The sequence below is a fragment of the Meles meles genome, chromosome X, assembly GCF_922984935.1.
Source record: "Meles meles chromosome X, mMelMel3.1 paternal haplotype, whole genome shotgun sequence".
Lineage (NCBI taxonomy): Eukaryota > Metazoa > Chordata > Mammalia > Carnivora > Mustelidae > Meles > Meles meles.
In genome coordinates, this window is record NC_060087.1 from 102318986 (window position 1) to 102344363 (window position 25378).

At 44.9% G+C, this 25378-nt stretch overlaps 1 protein-coding gene across 1 annotated transcript; it reads left to right on the forward strand.

Moving 5' to 3' along the window:
* Positions 1–3037: 3037 nt before the first annotated feature.
* On the forward strand, positions 3038–9788 carry LOC123934734 (rhox homeobox family member 2B-like). The gene is made up of 5 exons (XM_045994819.1): positions 3038–3126; positions 3218–3390; positions 3556–4060; positions 5459–5504; positions 9474–9788. The coding sequence occupies exons 1-5, from the start codon at positions 3038–3040 to the stop codon at positions 9786–9788; spliced, it is 1128 nt and encodes a 375-aa protein (XP_045850775.1).
* The last annotated feature ends 15590 nt before the right edge of the window (positions 9789–25378 follow it).

Consider the following 25378-nt stretch of genomic DNA (forward strand, 5'->3'; position numbering starts at 1 on the left):
CCGATCGCTCCGCTCGGGAGCAGGGCTGAGACGCCCTGGCCGGCTCCTTTGACCACAGGGAGGGCCCACGTCCAGCCTGACCCCACTCAGTCCTCACCCCTTCACCCCGGCGTGGGCTCCAGCGGACGGAGCCCTCCCCCTGGGCCTTACTTGCATCACCTCGAGTAAGAGCCACAGCTCCCCTCGGGAGAGCAGGGGCCATCGTGATCCCCATCTCGCAGAGGGGGCCTGGGAGGCCCAGACAGGTCAGCTGACTTACCTGGGTCACGGAGCCCTTTAGTGGGGCTGGGACTCCATCACTTCCAGCTTCTGTCTCTCCCGTGGGCTGGGAGAACCAGGGCGCCAGGACGGCTGGGTCTGGGCCGGACACCTTCCCCGCACTGCCTGGCCGAGGGCCCTGGAAACACAGTGGACAACACAGGTTTATTGCCCGAAGCCCGTCGTAGGTACCAGGGGACACGGTGGGGGAAGCCTGGCTGGCTCAGGTGGGGGAGCCCGTGGCTCTGGATCTTGGAGTCAGGGGTCACAGCCCCACACTGGGTAGAGAGATTCCTTAAGAAAAATAAAACAAGAAAACAAAAAACCGAAAGAGAGCCCCACGGGACAGGTAAGGCTAGAGACCTTAGACGAACCAGCGGCTCTCTGCTCTCACGGCGACTGGGAGTAAGGAAACACAAGACGGGCTGCAGTCCACATGGGGGAGGGCAGGGCCGGGCCATGGGCCATAGTTCCTGTGTGTCATCTCAGTCACTCTGGCAGCGCGCTGCCGAGGTCGTTGCTCTCCTCTTAGAGACGAGGAAACCAGGGCAGCGTGAGACCAAGCAGATCGGAAGCTCCGCCAGCTCGCAAGGGATGAGCGAGCCGCCGGCCGCCGGCATCCCTTTGGCTCCAGAGCCCCCCTCTGATGAGCGGGGCCCAAGGAACCGTGACTCGGGGCTATTTTTGCTGAGGACGAGGTTTCATTTGCTTTCTAAGGTGTGCCAAGGGTGAAGTGATGGAAGGAAACGGTGTAAGTAAATGCTAGCACACCTGATGCCCAGGTAGGGCGAGAGAGGCCGAGGGTCCAGCGCCAGACTGAAGGGCAGCAGACAGGACCGCTCCGTGGAGACGGAGACAGGAAAGGACACGCGGAGACCGCAGGGAGGCCAACAGGCATAGGACAGAAGCCCTTGAAGTCTCTCACGCAATAAGTAGCCACGGGTCAAAATTGTGCCCAGGGTACTTGGCCAGGGGATGCCGGGTGGGGGCCGGCGGCACTCAACAAGACCAAAGCCCAGGAGGAGACCTTTGGTTCGAGTCAGGAGGGGGTAATCCGGTCTCCATCCCTTGCCACCTCTGTGAAAAGGAACTGGTCCCCAAACCTGTGGTGGGTGTCTGAGCCATCCTCCAGGACCACGAGGCAGGGGCACTTCGCCCCCTCAGGCACGGTGGCTGAGGTACCTTGGGCCCACGATGACCTCGGGAGCCCGTGGGAATGCTGTAGCTTCGGAGTTCAACTAGAGTGGTGAGCTCGGCTGTGCGGTGATCGCGGGGTCCGTCAGGGACATTGTCCAGCACAGAACCTGGGCCTAGGAGCTATTTCCAATAGTTAGGATACCAACAGGTGTTGGAGCATCTATAAAACAGTTCCGGAAGGGAAAACCACAGAGCCCTCAATCGGGCCTGCTCTCTTTCATTTGAAAAAAAGAAATCATGCCTACTATCAGGCTGAGCTCAGTATTTGCTTAGGGTTTGCTTCTTTGGAAGTAAAATTCACTTCTGAAGGAATGCAGGACACCTGGCATTCACTGAATTGGGACAAACTGTATAGTCACTATGGTCGATTCCTTCTATACTATCCCAAACCTCTGGGCCCTGTCCCTTTATTGGACTCACCTGGAGAAAGCAAAAACGTGCTCAACTCAACTCTCCAACCAATAAGGATGTATCCTCCTATAAGAAACGAAAACAAGAAAGGAAAAGAAAAACAACAAATAAGAAATAAAATTCATTTATTCCTCAGGAAGGGCTCAAGAAGATATTTCTTAGAAAACCCAGGGGAGGAGGGTGTCTGTGTGTGGGAGGGGGGGGGTGGGGAGTAGGGGGAGAAACAAAGGCCAGAAAGAGGGTAATGACCCAGATCCAAAGGGTCCCACCATAAGGGACACGCATGCTTGTAGAGAGAGTCTCGAGGCGGAGGTATAGACGCTGAGCACGAAGGGGTTTCGGAATCCATGGTGGCGATGAGAAGAGCAAAGTTTGAGGGGCACCTGGGTGGCTCAGTGGGTTAAAGCCTCTGCCTTCGGCTCAGGTCATGATCTCAGGGTCCTGGGATCGAGCCCCGCATCGGGCTCTCTGCTCAGCAGGAAGCCTGCTCCCTCTCTCTCTGCCTGCCTCTCTGCTTGCTTGTGATCTCTGTCTGTCAAATAAATAAAATATTTAAAAAAAAAAAAGAAGAAGAGCAAAGTTTGAATGAGGAAAACGGAAAAAAAAAAAAAACAACAAAACAACAAAAAAACCCCAACCCAACCCCTAGGAGGGCTGTCCAGTTTGAGGCGACTTGGAACGCGCTAAGCCCCGTGCAGGTTCGCAGCCCTGTCCTGAGGTGTGGTTTCGGGACTAAATCCCGGAGGCCCAGGCCCCTGTGAAGGGGCAAGCGTCCTTTCATCTGCACGGTGCATCTGGGCACCAGGCGCGCTCAGAAGACCCCAGCGCCAGCTCCTGTTCCCGGGGACCCGGGGGTGTGGCGGGCTCTGACTTGGGCCGCCTCCCCGAAAAGCCTCAGAGGGCGCCACCTCAGAGCCCATCACATTCCTCGGATGACTATTCCCTGCCTAGTGGTGGCGGCTGGATTCGCAGGGCTGGCCAGGGACCTTCTCCCAAGCCATTGGCGGGGTCTCCAGAGCTAGGGTGGGCTCTGCGTCTTCCCCTGCCCACACGGGCTGGCACGATCCAGCGCGGCGCCTTCCCCTGGGGGGCACAGGCCACCAGTCTGGGGCGCGTGAGCCCAGCGCCGACTGGAAGACTCAGCCTCTCTAGCTAGGCCCCAACGGCTCGGATGCCCTCGGCCAAGTGCTCCCTCCCGGAGCACCCTCGCAAGTGCACACGCAGGCTTGGGGCCCTAGCCCGAGCCGCATGCGCACCTCGGTGGGCCCACCCCCTGCCGCAGCGGGGGGGGGGGGGCAGTATATATAGGGAGGGCGGCTACTCAGACTCTCCCGGAACCTGACAACGCCAGAAGCGCTTGGCTGAAGCCCGTTGGCAGGCCACCGCTCTGTGCGGATCCCGCAGGGTCTGACGGGGAATCTGTGCCAGACGGCACCAGGGATATGGAGTCTCCGGGCCCAGACCAGGGCGGGGGAACCGGCTTCCTCAGCTTGGGCGTCGACGAGGAGCGGAAAGAGCCGCAAGGTCCGTGCCCGTTGGGACAGGCGCCGGCGTCAAGCCCCAGAGACCAAGGTCCCCGGGCCAGGGGAGCGGTCCGGTCACCCCGCAGAGGCAGGCCCTCACCCCCTGCTTCCCACAGCCCCGGGCTCCGACGCCCTGATCTTTCTGTGTGGATCTCGTCCTTTGTAGAAACCCAGCCTGAGGCGATGTCGCTAACCGGAGAGCCCGGAGACACCGGGGCTCCCGGAGACACGGGAGAGGGAGCGGCGGCGGAAGCGCGGGCCGAGTTCGCACCTCAGCGGGGCCCTGGAGCCGCTGAAGGCCAGGAGGAGGCGGACAGCGATGGCGTCAGCGACACCGATGGCGTCGTCGACAGCGATGGCGTCAGCGACAGTGATGGCGACGGCGTCGACAAGCAGGCGGACGGCCGCAAGGCCGCAGAATTTCCACCGCCTGCGCCAGGGCAGCCGGAGCAGGAGAAGCATGAGGGGCAGGAGGGCCAGCCCAAGCCGGAGGGGCCACAGGGCGCCGAGGGGCCTCCGCTGCCGGAGGGCCCGCCGCCCCAGGCCGCCGCCCCAGGCCGGGCACCGGTGGCGGGGCAGCCGGCGGCCCAGCGCATCCTGTTCAGCCGGCTGCAGCTGCGCGAGCTGGAGAGCTTGTTCCAGCGCAACCAGTATCCCAACGCGCTGACGCGGTAAGCGGCCTGCGGCGCAGGGCGCGGGCCCCGGGAGGCGCGGGTCCAGGGGCGGCGGGGGGGGCGCGGTCCCTGGAGGGGGGGAGCGGGCGGCGGGTCAGGCGGGGCGGCCCGCGGAGGGGGGCGGGGGCGGCCTTGGGGGGGGGCGGGGGCGGGCTCTCAGCGTGTGAGTCCTCGCGGCCGGCCTACGGAAAGGCCAGCGGCCTCCAGGCTGCCGGGCACGCGGGCGGGGGCGGGGGCTGAAGGCGGACGTTCACGCCCATTTGAACGCGTCCAGCCGGCAAAGTGTTGCCGCCCTGAGTAGAGGAAGGTCCTGCTGGAAGCAGGCTGGCGGGGACAAGGGCCGCAGGTCTGAGACGCGGGAGCGAATGGCTTAGGAGCCTACCTCTGTTTAACGTCATCAGAAACTTACTCGTCGTCACTTTTGTACAAATTGTTCATTTTAAGGAATCTCTACCCCCACCGTGACGCCCCTGCACCCGTTTTTACATTTTTAAGACTACAGTCGGAAACTATCTGGATTCCTGAATGTTCTCCCTTCCCTTAGATTTTGCTAGACGTCTTGAAAAACCTTAAAAGTTAAAAACAAAACAAAAGAAAAAGCTGGCTCATTTGGTAGAGCCAGCAACTCTTGACTTTGGGGTCTTAAATTCGAGCCCCACGCCAGTCCTAGAGATTATTTAAGAGGAAAATCTGAAGTAAAAAAAGTACAATTAAATGTTGCCTGCGGTGGAGGGGAAATGTTTCTTGGGGGAAAGTTCAACCTAGAGAGTCCAGAAGAGTGGTGGGGGCGTGGCTTCTGCCGGTGTGAAGAGGGGGGTGCTGAGGGAGGAGGAGGGAAGTCAGTGAGACCAAAACTTGAAAATAACACCACCAAGGAATGAACAGCAATTGGTGCCCTCCCTTAGCACCCAGTGGGAATGTACTCGAACTTGATCATCTCACACACACACACACACACACACACACACACACACAGATGAAGGGGGGGAAAGTCGGGGAGAGAGAGAGATGGATGGACAGCACCTTATGGGAGGGCTCTAAGTTAATCCATAAAATGGGTAAGAGAAAAGAGGGAAAGTCTATAGAGAGAGAGATCCTCAGAGACTTTTCTTCATTTTGAAATTGCTAACACGAGAAGAAACTGAATTAGAATGTCCTGTGCTCTTGGGGACTTTGCCTCCTTCCACTGGGAGACCTGGCTTTCCTTCCATTCTTGGTCACCTGAATCTCACTGTAAATCCCGAAATGGTGTGACTTTTCCTAATGTAGAGATTGGTCCCTCAGATGTCACGGATGCCTCCCCGAGGAAAAATTTTAGGAAGAGGAAGGAAAAATCCTCTATTTTAACTCACCCCCAATTCCCAATCGTGAGTACTTGGGATTTTCTCTCCTCAGCCAGGAGCTTGCAAGAGTAATGAATGTGCCTGAAGCCAGAGTGCAGGTTAGTAAACCAGAAAAAAACCATTTGGTTGGGAGCGGTTCTACAACCGGCTTCAGGATTTGGACACCTCTGTCCTAGACCTTCTCACCTTCCCGGGTCTTGTTGCCTTTGCTAGCTTTGGGAAATAAGTGTTGAACTTCTGAGACCCGGTGGGGGTGGGGGGAAATGGGAGAAAGAAAGCCCAGGCTAGGGAAATTGCCCATTTCCAGAGGGAACGCGATTTCCTAAAGGAATGGAAAAATCAGTATAGTACAATATCCCTTGTATAAAATATACATATATGTTTGTATAAACTGTACATATATATACTTTTAGGTGTCACTGAATTAGACATAGAATACTCGTATTTGTATAAATTTTTAAATATAGTGTAAATAGAAATGTAAGCAGAATCACAGAGCATATATATATAGTATATGTACTATTTTTTAGATAATAGTTATCTATATACAAACCTACCTATGTATTTAGATGTAATACCAATATGTAAGTAGAAATACATTGAATGGAGTAAGTATGCATATCAATATATACTGGATGAAGTACATTAATTCATAGAATAGATGCGTATATCTTTACCTAAGACAGAACATATATTTGATATGTTGAATGTATATACAAGGAATATGCAGTATATCAGAAGTATATTCTTTTTTTAAGTATTTTCAGTATCAGATGAGTACTCTATATATATCAGTGTGACCTAATTGTTATAGGTAATATAAAATATATTTATATAATTCACAGATAATTAACATAAGTATTATCCATGAAACTGGTATTATAGTCATGTAGTATGTAATTGCAATATACTAGAGCCAGTAGTGTGTCTTTATTGTATCAATTACAGATTAATATTTATTATTAAGTGATACTATTCTTGATTGGTATGGTCATATGTTGATACAGCAATATCATTATATAGTAGTAATGTTTTTCTACAACAGCATCATCATGTATTATTTAAGTATTATAGTATAAGGATATATTTATGTAATTCATATACATTCCTGTATAATTACTCATGTGACTTGTATATATTATATATATAATACATTTAATTGTACCCCATTTTATAATGGGTTTTATTTTGTAATATATATATGTTTATATATATAATATGTAATGTTATTTTATAATAGTAGCGACAGAAACATAGACATTTTATACACATAGAAGGGAAAGGATAGCCGCGAGCGCACCGACTCACGTACAGCTCCACTCCTGAGAGCGTTATCATGCGGGCCCCTCTTCATCATCGGGTCACGTCGGGAGGGAGTCTGAAGTGGAAATCATTCAAATTAATGCACTAAGGAGCTGAATTACACTAATTTTTTGAAAACAAGCATAAGCTCGTTGCATAAGGAGCGAATTTACAAAGATTTTGGCGTAGGCTTGAGGGAAGATTTCACACATATGACACAGCAGATAAGCAACAACCTTCTGTCCAGTGAAGCTGAGACTTAGGCGGAGGGTAGGGCGTCAAGTACAACCGCCTGGGGCTCCTGCTATGATTTTCCCTCTTAATATTATGATTTTATTTCTCTAGGATTCAGATGAAACAACTTTATTCTGTCAGTATAAAATTTTTTTTTAATTTTAAAAGTTCAAACAGTTATTTTTACTCTTAACTCTTTTTAGTGGAAGTGTCTAGGTCTGTTGCTGGTTTTTTTTTTCAAATCTATATGATTACTTTTTTGTTGTTGTTTAAAGGTTTTATTTGTTTGAGAGAGTGAGTGAGCACACCACAGAGCCAACCCAAGCCCACCAGCCTGGAGGGGCAGAGGGAGAAGCAGGCTTCCTGCTGAGCAGGGAGCTGCCCCTCATAGGGCTGCATCCTGGGACTCTAGGATCTTGACCCAAGCTGAAGGCAGACGTTGAACCCAGTGAACCACTCAGGCGCCCTAATATAATATGATTTCTTGCTGTAGGATTCAGACGAAGGCAATTTCACTTTTCAATTGAAGAAAATATTTTGTTTTACTTAAAAAATCTTAAATTTCATTAATTTATATTTAGAGCTGTTGCTTTTAAGTATTTGGCAAACAGGTGTGGAGAGTGGCGGGCCTACGTCTTCATTTTCTGGAACTCCTTCAGCCTGAGCGAGGAAAGATCCGTCAGCCTGAAAACCTTCTTAAATAGTAGATGGTGTATCATGGTGGAGATGGGAGGGGGGAGGTGCCACCTTTGAAATCGGTCTCATAGAGAAAATAGACGGAAACAACACTTTCCAGTGAGGTCCCACCAAGCTAGCAAAGGTGGAGGCCGGTCCAGCCAGGTGGCTGTCGTGGGATGGCAGCACAGGGGGAGCGGCAGGCGAGGATGATGCCTTCGGGATAGGACTCACATTCTAATTTCTGAAACCACCAAGCAGGTTAGTGGACATTCCGGAGAGGAATGTCTGACACCTGAGATCTTGGTCTTCCTTTTGTGGTCCTTTTACAAAGAGATTGTGTGGCATTTGTCACTAGTGGGGACTGGCTCTTAGTTAGGCTGGATTCTGGCATGTGCTGATTGGAAAGACTTTTTCATTGGCTCAGATGGTTAATTTGTGGGTCCATGGATCAGGGGGTGATCGAGGCCATTTCTCGCCTAAGTGAAATCAAAGGATAATGTGGGGGGAAAAAGAGAAGTAGAAGGGGAAAATGGAATAGAAAAGTCAGGGTGGGTGTATTCGCTTTGCTGCCTGCACAGAGTGTAATCTGTGATGGAGAGGGGCTGCGGACCAGAGGTAGGGAGGCCACACAGGCAGCCTACAAAGCAGGCCCCTGGGACCAGGGGCTGGGCTCCCAGTCAGCTGTGCCCAGACCTGGAGAGACCCAGGCCTCTCTGCTTTGTGGAGCAGGCAAAGCAAGCTCAGAGGAACAGGTACCCTTAAGTTTGGGTGAGTTGATGTTCCTCAGCTTGGGCTGGCACCCTGCTCTCTCAGTCGGGTCTGAAGGGAAAAGGAGTCACAAGACACAAGTGAGGAGAAACACATAATGTTCTCCTCTGTTTCCAAACTCTACAGCACTTTGAATTTGCCTTTTTTTTTTAAAGATTTTATTTATTTATTTATTGAGAGAGAGCTAGAGCAAGAGAGCAGGGGTCCTGTCCAGGGTGCTGGAGGCGCAGCCAGAGCAGAGGGAGCTGGCAGGCTGCTGAGCCCAGGAAAGCCTGGAGGGAGGGGCAGGTTGGATGAGGCCAAATGGGGCACAGTAAGGGCGGCATGCCTCTCTGCCCCCAGGCTGTTGGCTGGGCAAGGGTATAAGAATTTTGTCAGTCTGGTCCTAGTTCATGTAACAGGCATTGTCCCCAACATCTATAATATTCAGATAGTGTCCAGCTTCCTTCTGTCCCAGCAAGACCATCCACAGGCTCTTGGGCCCTCCATGCCCAAAGCCTCACTCACAATGCCCTCTTTCTCACTGGGAAGAGGTTTCAGAAGAGGAATGATCCTTTTGTCATCCTTAAAGGAAAGCACGTTCCTCTGGATTATTTGCTTAGTCTGTGTTGAAGATGGGCTTTTCAAAATGGGGGTTGTTCCCCTCAGCAGGGCCTTTGAACGATCTGAGCTTCCCCCAGAAGCAGGGTGACACCTGCCTAGTGATTAGGGAGTAGTGGCCACTGCACAGCTGTCGGTTAGCTGGGAGGACACAGGCATCCCAGGGGTAAAAGTCACAGCAGGGACGGAGAGCAGTTCCTCAGCTGCACCTACTGCTGAGAATGGGGAGAAGTCACATGCAAGGTGGGAGGCCAGTCAAAGCAGGGAGCTGAGCCAGAGCCTGGCACATGCTGGGTGCCCGGTCATGGGGAGCTGCAGGGGGGCCCATGGCCCTACCTTCCCTAAGCTGTTTTAGCAAGGAGGAAGTAGCTTCCCCCATGCAGTTGCAAAGCTTAAGGGCAGAGAGAGTAGCCTGCTGTGTTTTTTCATGGATGACGTTCAATGCTCAATGTACTAAAATGATCCCTTTTTCTCTCTGATTGAAGGTTTGGTTTAAGAATAGGAGGGCCAAGTGGAGGAGACATCAGAGGGCACTGAGGCTCAGAAACATGCCCCCCGTGGCCATGGTCCCCCCCGTCGTCGTTAACGTGGGTGGACCCTGCCGTGCCATCCTCATTCAGGAGCCGGAATACATGTGGGTTCTTCGCGAGCCAGTGCTGCTGGGCCCCCCGCCGCCGCCCATGCCACCCTTTCCTCTTGTCTTCTTGCCTCCTCCGCCCTGGCGTCCTCCGCCTTACCCGCCCTGCGGCTGCCCTCCCGTGGTCGCTCCCGGGTATCCCCCGTCCATGGTTTTCTTGTAAGCTCTTTTCCCAGGGAATGGCCTCCGTGACCGTTTTTTTCCCACGGGGCAACATTTGCAGCCGATTCCCGTTCTGTGGAGCTCACCGGAAAGAGCAGTTCACTAAATGCCCGCTAAATGTATTCGAGAGAAGTGCAAAGTCACGGACCCTCTATCTGGGGGCACTTGTTGTCTTTTCAATAAAGTTATGAATTCATTCTCTGTGTATTTGTTTCGTGTGCGCCGTGCGGTCGGTGCATGGGGTGGGCTGCTTTCACGCACCCGCGTGCCTGAGCCACCATCGGGAGGCCATGGCCATCTCAAGTTCCCCCAAGTGCCCTCGGCCGGCTTACAAGGACCCACCGTGTCCTCCAGCACCCCGTCTTCCCCCGCCCTCCACACCGCCCCTGCCCCCGCCCCAGCGGAACCGCGCCGCGGTGCAAGACCGGGTGGCGTCAGCTTCTAAGGGAGAGAAGAGTGTGCTTCCAGGCTGTGCTGAGCCCCAGTCGCGGTGAGGAGCTGAGGCCCACCCGGGATCTGGAAGGGACACTTCTAAGGGGCTACTCACGGGGATTGCGGAGAAAGGGCAGCCCGGCGCGGTACTGGAGCTCCGCAAGTGGTGTCCGCTGCCCCCCACTCTGCTTGGAGGTGACGCGGAGAAGGCACTGGGCGGGAGGGTCCTGCGTCCTGCGTCCGCAAGGGTAACACGAGAGGGGCCCCCTCTAAGGCCAGCGAGGGGCTCTTTGTCCTCCCTTTCCCCCCACTCCCCAGAGTGCCGAGGGCAGGCATCGCTCGGTCGCCAGCTCCCAGCCGCCCGTCCCCTTTCCGCGAGATGCTGCCCGCGGTCCTTGGGTGCGGGCGATGCAAGCCCACGGCTATGCAAGGACAGGGCTTTTTGTCCCCTGGGACTCGGGCAGGGAGAGGGGCTCCTGCGGAACCGAGGGCGTGTACCTGTTGCCCGATCGGGTTATTTACCCTGGCACACACCACCCTCCTTGTTGCCAGGACGACCCCAGCCCTGGGGACGAGTTTTGCCGGTGCACCCAAAATGTCTCCCCTGGTCCCCCAGGTCTGGGTTGTGGCGCCGCAGCGGCTTCTGTGAGCCGAGGTGTCCGCGATCTCCCGCGTGGCCCCCCTCCCGGGCTAGTTGTGGTTCCGGGGTGTTGCCTCGGGATGGGGAAAGCGTAGCGTTTCTTCGAAGCCCCCATCCCCCCGGCGGGCGACGCTGCGGGCTCTGCGTAGCTGCCGCTGTGACTCACCTCCTTCCTCCCTGCAGAGACCTGTGTGGCCGCAGCTTTCAGCTGAGGGCCCGGGACCCCATCCTTCATCTCCCTTTCAAGGTGTGTTCTCAGGAGCAGTCGGACACCATCTTCGGGTTTGATTCCAGGATCCTTGTATGTAAACAACAATTTTTGAAACCACTTGTGGTATGTATCTTGATTGACACCGTGTTATTTCTTTTAATTGTGCAATTTAATAGTATCAGTCGCTAGAGGGAAACTGGGTGTTTTTTAAATTTTATCATTTCATTTCATATTTTATTTCACTGTTTATATTGGTTTTTATTTTCTTTCGTTATGTATTGTATTTTTCATTTTTTATTATTGTATATTTTATGGTCTTATTTTATCATTGATTTTATTTTTATTTTCTTTGAATTTTCGTGTGTATATCTTTTGTTTTTTACGTAAAAAATTTAAAAGAAATGATACATAAAATATCGTAATTTCAAATGTATGGCGTAATGATTCGGCAATTATGTATATTTGGAATTGTTCACCATGGCATTATAGTTCACCATAAGTCACCATAGAAGGTTATTATTATATCATTGATTATATTCCCTGCGCTTTACTTTTCATGCGGAGACGTATTTATTTTGGACTGCAATTTCGCACCCCCTAATTCCCTTCATCTATTTTGCCCATCCCCCAACCCCTCCTTTCGTGCAACCTCGTTTGTTCTCTACATTTTTTATTGTTTCTGTTTTGTTTGTTGAGTTGTTTTTTAGATTCCATTTTTTAGCAAAATCATATGGTATTTGTGTTTCTCTACCTGATATTTTTTGTAGCATAGTACCGTCTGGATCCATCTACATTACCACTAATGGTAAGGTTTCGTTCTTCAGTATGGCTGAGTAAATATTCGATTGTGCATCTATACCACATCTTTTTTATCCAGTCATCCATGGATGGACGCGTAAATTGATTCCATTCCTTTGCTATTGAATATAATGCTGGAATAAATATTAGGGTGAATATGTTTTTTCATATTAGTATTTTTGTTCATGTTGGGGTAAATCCCCTGAAGTAGAATTACTGTATTGTATGATGCCTGTATTCTTAATTTTTTGAGGGACGTCAACACTATTTCTCATAGGGGCTGCATCAGTTTACGTACCCACCAATATTGCAGAATTTTTCCCTCTTCTACACATTTCTGTGCGACACTTGTTTTTTTCTCTTTTCACCCTGGGCCTTCTTACTGGTGTTAGGTGATGTCAGGGTTTTGATTTGTATTTCTCTGATATTTAGTGATGTTGAGCATCTTTTCATGTGTCCATTGGCCATATGTAATTTTTTTTAAAGAAAAATGTCTATTTAGGTACTCTGCCCTTTTTAAATTCAATTTTTGTTTTGGTGTTGAGTTGTATGCATTGATTATAAATTTTGACTATTAACCCCTTATCAGACATGGCTTGCAAATATTTTCTCTGGAAATATTCTGGAGGTTTCTTTTTTGTTCTCTTGATGATTTCCATTGCTGTGCAAAAGCTTTTTAGTTTGATGTAGTCCTATTTAATCATTTCTGCTTTTATTTCCCATGCCTGAGGAGACATATCCAGACAAATATTGTTATGGCTGGTGTTTGTAAATTTTCTGTGTTTTCTTTTAGTTTTATGGTTTCAGATCTTACATTTTGGTCTTTATTAGTTTCTTTTATTTTATTACTATTTTTTTAAGTAGGCTTCATGCCCAGTCTAGAGCCAGAATGGGGCTCGAACTCATGACACTGAGATCAAGACCTGAGCTGAGATGAAGAGTCAGATGCTTAACCATCTGAAGCACCCAGGCACCCCATTTACATTTTGGTTTTTCAGTTATTTTTGGTTTGTTTTCGTGTATTGTGCAAGAAAGGGGTCCAGTTTCATTCTTTTGCAGGTAGCTGTTCATTTTCTCAGCACCATTTATTGAAGAGACTCAGTTTTTTTCCCTCATTGTATATTCTTGTCTCCTTTGTCATAGATTAGTTGACCATATGAGCTTGGTTTTATTTTTGGACTGTTATGTTATATATATACTTTTAATATTTTATTTATTTATTTGAGAGAGTGAGAGCATGCGTTTGTGTGCGGAAGAGAGCATGAGCAGGGAAGAGGGACAAAGGGAGAGGAAGAAGCAGACTCCTTGCTCAGGACTCTGGGATCACACCCTGAGCGGAAGGCAACCGCTTAACTGCCTGAGGCGCCCAGGCACCCCAGGCTGTTATGGGCTGTTACGTTCTATTGATCTCCCATACCAGTGTTTTTGCCAGTAGTACCATTCTGCTCTGATTACTATTGCTTTAAAGTATAGTTTGAAATCTGATACTGTGATACCTCCAGATTTGTTCTTAAGGTTGCTTTGGCTATTCTGGTTCTTTTGTGTTTCCAAGGAAATTTTAGGTTTATTTGTTCTAATTCTGTGAATCCATTTACAATGACATGGATGGAGGTAGGGAGTCTAATGCTGTATACTCATATGTGGAATTTAAGAAGCCAAACAAATGAGCAAAGGAAAAAAGAGAGAGACAAACCACAAAACATACTCTTAAGTATAAAGAACAAACTGATGGTTACCAGAGCGTGGGTGGAGGGATGGGTGAAGTGGGGATTAAGGAGTACATTTGTTTGGATGAGCACAGGGTGATGTATGGAATTGTTGAATTACTATATTGTACACCTGTAAGTAATATAACACTGTATGTTAACTATACTGGAATTAAAATATAGCTTAACAGAAAACAACCACAAAAAACCCACTATAGTTATTTTCATAGGGATCGCATTAAACCTGGTGCTGTTTTGTGTATTATAGACATTTTCACAATATTCATTCTTCTAATCTATGATCATAGTATATATATGGTTTTATTTATTTGTTTTATCTTCAGTTTCTTTTTTTAAGATTTTATTTATTTATTTGACAGAGAGAGATCACAAGTAGGCAGAGAGGCAGGCAGAGAGAGAGAGAGGGAAGCAGGCGTGCTGCTAAGCAGAGAGCCTGATGCGGGACTCGATCCCAGGACCCTGGAATCATGACCTGAGCTGAAGGCAGAGACTTAACCTACTGAGCCACCCAGCCGCCCCAGTTTCTTTTTTCATTAAAAATTTTTTGTGTGGGAGCGCCTGGGTGGCTCAGTGGGTTAAAGCCTCTGCCTTCAGCCCAGGTCATGATCCTAGGATCCTGGGATCGAGCCCCGAATTGGGCTCTCTGCTCAGCGGGGAGCCTGCTTCCTTCTCTCTCTCTGCCTGCCTCTCTGCCTCCTTGTGATCTCTGTCTGTCAAATAAATAAAATCTTTAAAAAAATTTTTTGTGTGTGTGTTTTGCTTAGTTTGAAGTAGTTGACACAGTCTACGGCCATACCACCCTGAACGCGCCCGATCTCGTCTGAAGTAGTTGACACAAAATGTTACTAGTTTCAGGTATACAACTTAGTGATGGGAGAATTCTCTACATAATGCCTTAATGCATTATGCAGTGTTCATCATATGTGAAGTTACTGTCTGTCACTGTACAAGATTATAATATTATTGACTACCTTTTCTATTTTATACCTTTCACCTCTGCTACATTTATTTTATTTAATTTATTTTTTTTGAAGATTTATTTATTTGAGAGAGTGAGACCAAAAGGGGGAGGGGCAGGGGGAGAACATCTTTAAGCAGACTCCCTGCTGAGGATAGAGCCCTTTGTGGGGTTCAGGGCTCCATTTCACAACCCATGACCTGAGCCAAAACGCAAGAGTCTGGCACTTAACCCACTGAGCCACCCAGGTACCCCTGTGACATTTATAAGTGGTAGTTTGTTACTCTTCATTCCCTTCACCTATTTTGCCTGTTCCATCCCTTACTCCCTTTCTTCTGGCAACTACCAGTTTGTTATCTGTGTCTGTTTCTGTTTTTTGTTTGTTTATGAATTTGTTTTGTTTTTTAGAATCCATAGACAGGTGGAATCATATGGTATTTGTCTTTTTCCTTCTGATTTACCTTATGCAGCATCATACCCTCTAGGTCCATCCATGTTTTTGTGAATGGGAAGATTTCATTTTTTTATGGCTGAGTAATATTCCATTGTGTGTATATTTCACATCTTTTTTATTCATCCATCAGTGGACACAGGTTGCTTCAATGTCTGGGCTTTGTGAATAATCTTGAAATAAACATAAGGATGCGTATATCTTCTTGAATTAGTATTTTTTGCATTCTTTGGGTATATACCCAGGAGTGGAATTACTTGATCATACGGTGTTTTCTATTTTTAATTTTTTGAAGATCTTTCCTAGTGTTTTCCACAATGATTGCACCAATTTCCATTTCCACAAACAGTGCACAGGGGCTTCCTTTTCTCTACATCCTCCTCAACAGTTATTTCTTGACTTTGATTTTAGCCATTCTGACTTACGTGAGGTGAAACCTCATGTTGTTTTGATTCCCATTTCTGTGGTAACTAGTGATGTTAATCATCTTTTAATGTGTATTGACCGTCTGTATGTGTTTTTTGGACAAATGTGCTGTTTTGATTTGTATAACATTGTAATATAATTTGAAATCTGGGACTGTGATATTTCCAGCTTTGTTCTTCCTTCTCAGGATTGCTTTATCTATTCGGGGTCTTTCGTAGTTCCATGCAAAATCTGGGATCATTTGTTCTAGTTCTGTGAAAAAATACTGTTGGTATTTTGATAGGGATTGCATTGAATTTGTAGATTGGTTTGGGTAGTATGGATATTTTAACAATATTAATTCTTCTAATCAATGAGGAGGGTATATCTTACTATTTATATTGTGTTCAATTTTTTCAAAGATTTTATTTCTTTATTTGACAGAGATCACAAGTAGGCAGAGAAGCAGGCAGAGAGAGAGAGGGGGAAGCAGGCTTTCTGCTGAGCAGAGACACCCCCCCCCCCCCCGCAACCAATGCGGGACTCAATCCCACAACCCTGAGATCATGACCTGAGCTGAAGGCAGAGGCTTAACCCACTGAGCCACCCAGATGCCCCATGTGTTCAATTTTTTTTAAATCAGTGGTTTATTGTTTTCAGATTACAGACCTTTCAACTTGGTTAAATTTACTCCTAAGCAATTTTTTCTGGTGCAGTTGTAAGTGGGATTGTTTTCCTAACTTTCTTTCTGATATTTTGTCATTATTGTGTAGAAACACAACAGATTTCTGTATATTGATTTTGTATCTTATATGTTTACCAAATTTATTAATTCTCATAGTTTTTTGGTGGTCTTTAGGGTTTTTTTATATATAGTAACTATATAGTATATAGCATTATGTCATCTGCAAATAGTGACAGTTTTGCTTCTTCCTTACCAATTTGGATGCCATTTGTATATTCTTGTCTGATTTCTGTGGTTAGTACTTCCAGTACGATATTGAGATAAAAGAACCCTTGCCTTCCTGATCTTGGAAGAAAACCTCTCAGCTTTTTTACATTGAGTACGATGTTTGTTTGTTGTCATATATGGCCTTTATTGTGTTATGTTCCTTCTGTATCTACTTTGTTGAGAGTGTTTCTCATAAATGGATGCTGAATTTTGTGAAATGTTTGTTCTGCATCTATCGAGATGATCACATGATTTTTATCTTTCATTACTTAATGTACTGTATCTCAATGATTGATTTGGAGGTACTGAATCATCCTTGCATCCTTGGAATAAGTATCACTGGATCGTGGTGAATGGTCCTTTTAATGTACTGTTGAATTCATTTTGTGCATATTTCTTGAGGATTTTTGCATGTATGTTCATCGGGGTTATTGACTTGTAATTTTCTTTTATTGTAGGGTCTTTATCTGATTTTGGTATCAGGGTAATGCTATCAGGTAAATCAGATAATCAGGTAAAATCAATTTGGAAGTATTTTTCCCTCTTCTATATTTTTGGAACAGGTCAAGAAAGATAAGTATTAATTCTTCTTTAAATGTTTGGTAGAATCTAAAGTGTTTCCTTCAGGGGTGTCTGATTGGCTCAGTTGGAAGAGTGTACAACTCTTGATATTGGAATCATTAGTTTGAGCTCCACTTTGGGTATAGAGATTACTCAAATGTATAAATATATCCTCTAAAAAAATAAAGTGTTGCCTTCATAAATGAAAATTTAAAACAAATCACTAAGAAAATATTTACAACCTACATAATAAAAAAAGATTTACATTCCTAATTTACAAAGAATCCTACAAATTGAAAGGAAAAAGATAACCTAATAGAAGAGTGGACAAAATATAAGAATAGATATTACACTGAAGAAACAAAAGTAGTCAATGAACATTTGAAACTGTATGTAACTTCATTATGCATCAGGCAAATGCAAAGGAAAACAGATCACCTATCACGATTGGCAAATTTTTGAAAATTAATAATATTCAGTGTCAGCACATTGGAGAAGAACACTTTCCTATACTGTTGGTACAACATTTTTGGAGAATAGTTTGTATATTTTTTAATGGATGATTGTAGGTTTCTAATTACTGTGGTATTTATAGTCCATTGAGTACATTTTTAGAAAGATGTAATTTTTTTTTTTTGATGTAATTTATTTTAAAACGTCAGAATTTCTTGGGGCGCCTGGGTGGCTCAGTGGGTTAAAGCCTCTGCCTTCAGCTCAGGTCATGATCCCAGGGTTCTGGGATCGAGCCCCATATCGGGCTCTCTGCTCAGCAAGGAGCCTGCTTCTCCCTTTCTCTCTCTCTCTGCCTGCCTCTTTGCCTGCTTGTGATCTCAGTCTGTCAAATAAATAAATAAAATCTTTAAAAAAAAACCAAAAAAAACCAAAAACGTCAGAATTTCTAATAAAGTTACATTCTTTGCAAAAAAAAATAAAATTAATGTTGGGTAGAATTCAGCTGTGAAGCTATCTGGTCCTGGATTTATAGGGGTTTATTATTAATGAATTAATCATTTATTTATTTATTATTTTAAGTAGGCTCCACATACAACATGGGACTTGAACTCACTACCCCAAGATCAAGAGACACGTGCTGTACTGAATGAACCAGTCAGGTACCCCTGGTCCTGGATTTATGTTTGTTGGAGTTTTTTTTTTTTTTTTAAGATTTTATTTATTTGCGGGAGGGGGGGAATGAGCAGAGGGGAGGAGCAGAGGGAGAGGGAGAAGCAGTGAGCCTGATGTGGGGCTCAATCCCAGGATCCCGGGATCATGACCTGAGCTGAAGGCAGATGCTTAACCTACTGAGCCACCAAAGTGCCTGCCCCTTGTTGGGAGTTTTTTGACTACCAATTCAGTCCCATTATACTAATTGGTATGTTAAGATTTTCTGTTTCTTTCTGGTTGATTCTCAGAATATTGTCTTTCTTTATTAATTTATGCATTTTTCCCTAGTTTGTCTAATTTATTGACAAATACTTTTTCATAGTAGTCTCATAATCTTTTGTATTCCTGTGGTATTAGTTGTAACTTCTTTTACATTTCTGGTTTTATATATTTGAGTCTTTTTTTTTTTTTCTTGATGAGACTGGCTAAAGGTTTATCAGTTTTGTTAATCTTTTCAAAGCATCAGTTCCTAATTTCCTTGATCTATTTAACATCATGTTTTTGGTCTCAGTTTCATTTATTCCACTCTTTATTATTTCATTCATTCTGCTAAATTTGGGCTTTATTTTCTTTTCTTTCCTAGCTCCTTTAGGTATAAGGTTAGACAGATTTTTCTTGTTTCTTGAGGTCGGCCAGTATTGCCATAATCTCCCGTCTTAGAACCACTTTCCTCTATGCCATAGATTTTGAAATGTCCTATTTTCAGTTTCATTTGTCTCCAGTTATTTTTTATATTTCCTCTTTGCTTTCTTCATTGACATTTTTTTTTAAGATTTTATTTGTTTATTTGACAGAAAGAGAGAGAGAGCACAAGCAGGGGGAGCGACAGGCAGAGGGAGAGGGAGAAGCAGGCTCCCCATGGAGCAGGGAGCCCAATGCAGGGCTCTATCCCAGGGTTCTGGGATCATGACCTGAACCAAAGGCAGATGCTTGAGGACTGAGCCACCCAGGGGTCCCTATTTTTAATTTTTTGAGGAACCTTCCTGCTATTTCCCACAGTGGCTGTACCAGTTTGCATTCCCATCGGCAGTGTGCAGGAGTTCCTTTATCTCCACATCCTCACCAACACCTGTTGTTTCTTTTTATTTTTGATTTCAGCCATTCTGACGGGTGTGAGGTGCTAATTCCTTGTGGTTTTGATTTTCATTTCCTTGATATTTAGTAATGTTGAGCTACAGTCTTTATTTTAACATCTAATTTGTCTGATATAATCATTGCTACCCAGGGTTCCTTTTTAAAATTTTTTTGCTTCCATTTGCATGGAATATCTTTTCCTATACCTTCGCTTTCAGCCTGTATGTGTCTCAAGGTCTGCAGTGAGTCTCTTGAAGGTATCATATAGATGGGTCATGTTTTTTTTTTAATCAATTCAGTCACCCTGTCTTTTGATTGGAGCATTTACTTCATTTATGTTTAGAGTGATTGATTGATATGTATGCTATTTTGATCATTGTTTTTATAGTTGTCCTTCTGTTCTTGCTGTGTTCCCTTGATGCCTAATGACTTTCTTTAGTATTATGCTTAGATTCCTTTGTCTTTATTGTGTATCTGTTACAAGTTTTTGGTTTGTGATTACCATGATGTTCATTTAGAACTTTCTATGTATGTGGCAATGTGTATTAAGTTGGTGGTCACTTAAGTCTGAACACATTCCAAAAGTACTTCATTTGTACTCCCCCTTGCATGTTTTATGGGAATGATGTCATATTTTATGTTTTTATTTTGTGTATTCCTTGACTAAGTTTTTAGATATAATTGATTTTACTGCTTTTGTTTTTTTATCCTTCATACTACCTACATAAATGATGGAACTCATAGCTTTACTGTGTGCTTGCTTTTACCAGTGAAATTTTTCCTTTGAAAATTTTCTTACTTCTAGTTATGGCCTTGCATTTTCTCCTTAAATATGTCCATTTAACATTTCTTGTATACTTGGTTTAGTGGTGATAAAGTGTTTTAAGTGTTGTTTGTCTGGGTGACTCTTTCTCCTTCAATTCTGAATAACCTTGCCAGTAGAGTATTTTTGGTTGTAGATTTTTTTCCTCTCAGCCCTTTGAATATATCCTGCCATTCTCTTTTGGCCTGCAGTTTTTGCTGAAAAATTAGCTAGTAGCCTTACCGTTTATCCCTTGCACATAACTGCTTTTCTTTTGCTGCTTTGAGATTCTCTCTTTATTTTTAATTTTTGACATTTTAATAATTGTGTTTCTGGGTGTGGACCACCTTGAGTTCATCTTGTTTCATATCTGTGCTTCCTGAACCTTGATATCTCTTTTCTTCCCCAGATTAAGGAGGTTTTCAAGTATTTCTTCAAGTTAGTTTTCTGCCTTTCCCCCTTTTCCCCTTCTGAGACCCCCATTATGCAGATGTTATGCTTGATGTTGTCACAAATATACCTTAACCTGCTCTCATTTTTTTAAAAGATTTTATTTATTTACTTTCAGAGAGAGAGAGAGCGAGCCGGAGAGCATAAGCAGGAGAAGCGGCAGAGGGAGAGGAAGAAGCAGGCTCCTGGCCGAACAGGGAGCCTGACGTGGGGCTTGATCCCAGGACCCTGGGATCAGAACCCGAGCCAGAGGCAGACACCTAACTGACTGAGCCACCCAGGTACCCCAGCCTGTTCTGATTTTTATTTTTTATTTTTTAAAATATTTTTAAAGATTTATTTATTTATTTATTTATTTATTTATTTATTTGACAGACAGAAATCACAAGTAGGCAGAGAGGCAGGCAGAGAGAGAGGAAGGGAAGCGGCTTCCCGCTGAGCAGAGAGCCTGATGCGGGGCTCGATCCCAGGACCCTGGGATCATGACCTGAGCTGAAGGCAGAGGCTTTAACCCACTGAGCCACCCAGGCGCCCCCTGTTCTGATTTTTAAAAATTGTTTTCTTTTTGCTTTTCCATGTGGTTGCTTTCTATTACCCAGTCTTCCAGCTTACTGATCCATTCCTCTGCATCCTCCGATTTGCTGCTTATTCCCTCTATAGTACATTTTTCACTTCAGTTATTGCATTTTCAGCCCTGATTGGTTCTTTTTTTTAAGTTTTTTTAAATTTAATTTTTTATTTTTTTAAAGATTTTATTTATTTATTTATTTATTTATTTGAGAGAGAGAATGAGAGAGGGAGAGAGAGTATGAGAGGGGAGAGTGTCAGAGGGAGAAGCAGTCTCCCCACTGAGCAGGGAGCCTGATGTGGGACTCGATCCTGGGACTCCAGGATCATGACCTGAGCCACTTAACCAACTGAGCCACCCAGGCACCCCTGATTGGGTCTTTTATATGTTTTCTATCTCTCTGTTACATTTCTCAGTGAGTTCATCCATTGTTTTCTCAAGTCCAGTGAGTGTCTTTATGGCCATTACTTTCAACTCTTTTGTCAGGTCAATTGTTTATTGTTGTTTGACTTAGGTCTTTCTCTGAATTTTTTTCATATTCATCCTTATAGAACATATTCTTCTGTCCTCTCATTTTGTCTTACTCTTTGTGTTTGTTTCTGTGTATTAAAGGAGTCAGCTATGTATGTCTCCTGCTCTTGGAAGTAGTGGTCTTATGTGGAAGGCAATCTGCGATGCCCTTTAGTGTAATCACTCCTCGTTGCCAGAATCAGTATACTCCAGAGCTGTCCCTGGTGTGTGCTTCATGCTCTTTCTTGCTGTGGCTGAGCTACAGCACTGCATTTGGGCTGGAGGGTCGAGCTGGCCCTCAGCTTGGCTGGCTGCAATTTTTGTAGTCTCACTTTTATAAACTATTCCGTTCTCTACCACACTACAAGTCTTTTTTAAGGTAAGCTTTTTTGTTGAGGGGAAGAATAACCCACCTCTGACTGTGTTGCTTCGGCATGTGGAGCATTTGGAGCTGAAGACTTGGGGTCCGCCAGACAAAGGAAGAGCTTTCTTACTTGTTTTTCTTCTGTTAATCTGTGTTATGACAATTTAATTATTAGAGCAGCTGAAAAACCTAGAAGGGAAAAAGAGAAAAGTTTCCTGCCCTTATAATACTTAGTTAAAAAATATGTTTATTTTTAATCTGTAATTCAAATTTAACTCAGGTCATGTATTTCATTTTTTTCTTTTTAAAGATCTGTTATGGAAATATAGTTGACGTACAATGCTATATTAAATTCAGGTGTACCACATAGTGATTCGGCAATTCTGTACATTATTCGGTGCTCACTTTGATGAGTGTCATCACCATTTGTCACCGTACATTATTACAGTAGGATTGACTGTATTCCCTGTGCTGTACTTTTCATCTCTGGGACTGTATATATTTTATAACCAGAGGTTGGTAATTTTTAATCCCCTTCATGTATTTTGACCATCCCCCACCTTCCCCTCTAGCAGCCACCAATTTGTTCTCTGTATATATGAGTTTATTCCTTTTGTTTGTCCATTTGTTTTTTTATATTCCATATGTAATGAAATCACATGGTATTCATCTTTCTATTTGACTTACTTCACTTAACATAATGATACCCTCTAGGTCCATCCATGTTGTTGCAGATGTCAAGATTTCATTCTTTCTCATGGCTGAGTACTATTCCATTGTGTATACATACCACATCTTTATCCATTTGTATATGGATGGGCAGTTGGGTTGTTCCCATATCTTGGCTGTGATAAATAAAGCTGCAATAAACATAGGGGTACATATATCTTTTCTGGTTAGTGTTTTTGTTTTCTTTGGGTAAATACCCACTAATGGAATTATTGGATCATATGGTATTTGTATTTTTAATTTTTTTGAGGAATCTCCATACTGTTTTTCACAGTGATTGCATCAATTTACATTTTCATGAACAAAACATGAGGGTTTCCTTTTTGCCACATCCTCACAAACACTTGTTATTTCTTGCCTTTTTGATATTAGTTGGGCTATATATTTCTGTTTGTTTGATCTTGTAAATGTAAGGATTCAAAATTTGCCACCCCAAAATGTGTCTTTGGCAAGGGAATTATTAAGTGTGATTATTTTTTAAAAATATTTTATTTATTTATTTGACAGAGAGAGTGCGAGAGCATACACATGCACAAGCAGGGGGAGTGGCAGAGGCAGAGGGAGATGAAGGGTCCCCACTAAACAGGGAGCCCAGTGCGGGGGTTGATCCCAGGACCCTGGGATCATGACCTGAGCTGAAGGCAGATGCTTAACCAACTGAGCCATCCAGGTGCCCCTAGTCTGATTGTTTCTATGATATATAAAGCTCAGGAAGAATTTTTTACTTTCTTTTTAACTGCCTAGAAGAATTTAGGTAGAGGACCTGCTCCAAGCCAGGGATGTCACCATAGGTAACTATAGTATAATATGAACAAAGTATGATAGACAGGAATCTAGCAAGCCCTGTTTGTTTCAAGTCCTGGCATGTCCCGTTATTTCTGTTTGGCTCAGCAAGCATTTCTTTCACAAGCATTTACTCTTTTTCATCCTCTAGTGAATTGCTTTCTTTTCCTTTGAAATTCCTAACCCATACCCATTTCTCCTTAGTCCAGAATGAAATATATATTTCATTTTGTCTGACTGTGTTTGGAAACTTTATGTGGATTCCTTGTGGGTACATAGTTTTGATTTTCTTCTGTTAATCTGTCTCATGTTAGTTTAATCCTTAGACCAGCCAGAAGAATCTTGAAGGATGCAGGAATTTTTTATTCCCCAACAGTTGTCATGGGTGGCAGGATAAATTTTAACCGGATGGACATTGCTCTCCCTAGGGCAGAGGGCACAGCACAGCTGTGAGGTTTTGGGACTTCTGACAAGTTGGCCTAAGTTACCAGTTCTTACTGTTGTGCCTGAGTTTTCGTGTCCGAGAGACCACCAAGGAGCCAAGCACCGATGCAATCACACGAGGGTTTATTTGACAAGCTTAAGCTTGGGCCCAAGTATACCCGACGCAGCGGAGTAGGGACTTGGACCCCGAACCGGATTACAGTCAGAGTTTTTAAAGGCAGAGTGGGGGTGGACTTGGCAGTAGATAATTGGGCCACGACTGCTGGCTCAGCAGTAAGTGAGGACAAGGGGATGTTCAGAAGGGCTATCAGGGTAAAAAGGACTGTCAGGATATTGGAGGCCTGGTTATTATCAAATCAAGGCCGTTTCTCCCTCTGATGAGGCACTAACATGACGACAATTGGGAGTTTCCTGGTGGAATGTCACATTTCTCCTATCAAGTGTTCCTGTTAGTGAGATTTAGGTTTAACTTTGTTTCCATTTTCTTCCGCCTCAGCCTCAGCCTCCTTCAGTTTTTATGGAGCGGAGGGTGATGTTAGGGCTTGAAGAACTGAGTTATGTGTGCCTCTGGAAATTGGGCTATTGATAAGGTAACTTCTTTGTTGTAAATCTCAAGGACATTTGTAAACCAAGGGAGACTCCTGCCTTGTAGGATTGTGATCTCTGCAAGTTAACTATTTGTCTGTCTTTTAGGGCAGTCAGGGATGCCTGAGGAATGTCGCACATACTGCCGAGGGGAGGGGAGCGGGTGGAGAGGGGGTGCAAGGTGCCAGCTTTTGCTTTGCCAAGATGGCTGTACTTATGCTAAAGCTAAAGCTGAGGTGGGATGGCCTTAATTTTCTCGGCCTCCACACTTACAACATTAATCTGCTGAGTCTCTGCCTGAAGGTATAGCGGAATCAAGAGTGGTAAGTATCCTTTTCTTTATCTAAATTTAGATTAGCAGGAAACAATATTTGTGGAACTCGTTTCTTGGGTATAGGGACTTCGGTAATACTTCGTTTTGGAAAGCAAATTAATATTCAGAGATTGAGTTTGTCTTTGCTAATAATTTATTTAGAAGGGGTTCACTGTGAGAATTTTACAAACCAGTAGCATACAGGATAATGTCTCTGCATGAACCAATAATGAAATGACATACTCTAAATTTATGATAGATTAACCACACTACTGTTCCAGGAAAAGAGAAGTGAAAGGAATAAAGTCCAGACTTAGGTGATGTGTACCTTTAAAGGAGTTGGTACTCAGGAGAGAGTGCTTAGCCAACTGAAAGGTGAGGCCCATCCACCAATGCAAAAGTCAAGGTCCCCTGTTGCTAGAACACTTTGCTAGGGATTGATGGCACCATTTTGAGGGGCAAGAGGATTTTTATCTCAAAGCTGCTTGCTGCTCAGCTTTCACCACTGCTTGTAGAAGATTCCCTTTTACCAGCAACAGGAGTTAATTGCTCAGGTCTTCAGAGAGCTATCTTAGATCAGCAAAATGTTGCTTCTCCAAGACCAAACACTTGAATTGTCCTCATAAATTCAGTATTTGCTGTCAAAATGTCCCCTTGCCATATTCGCTTC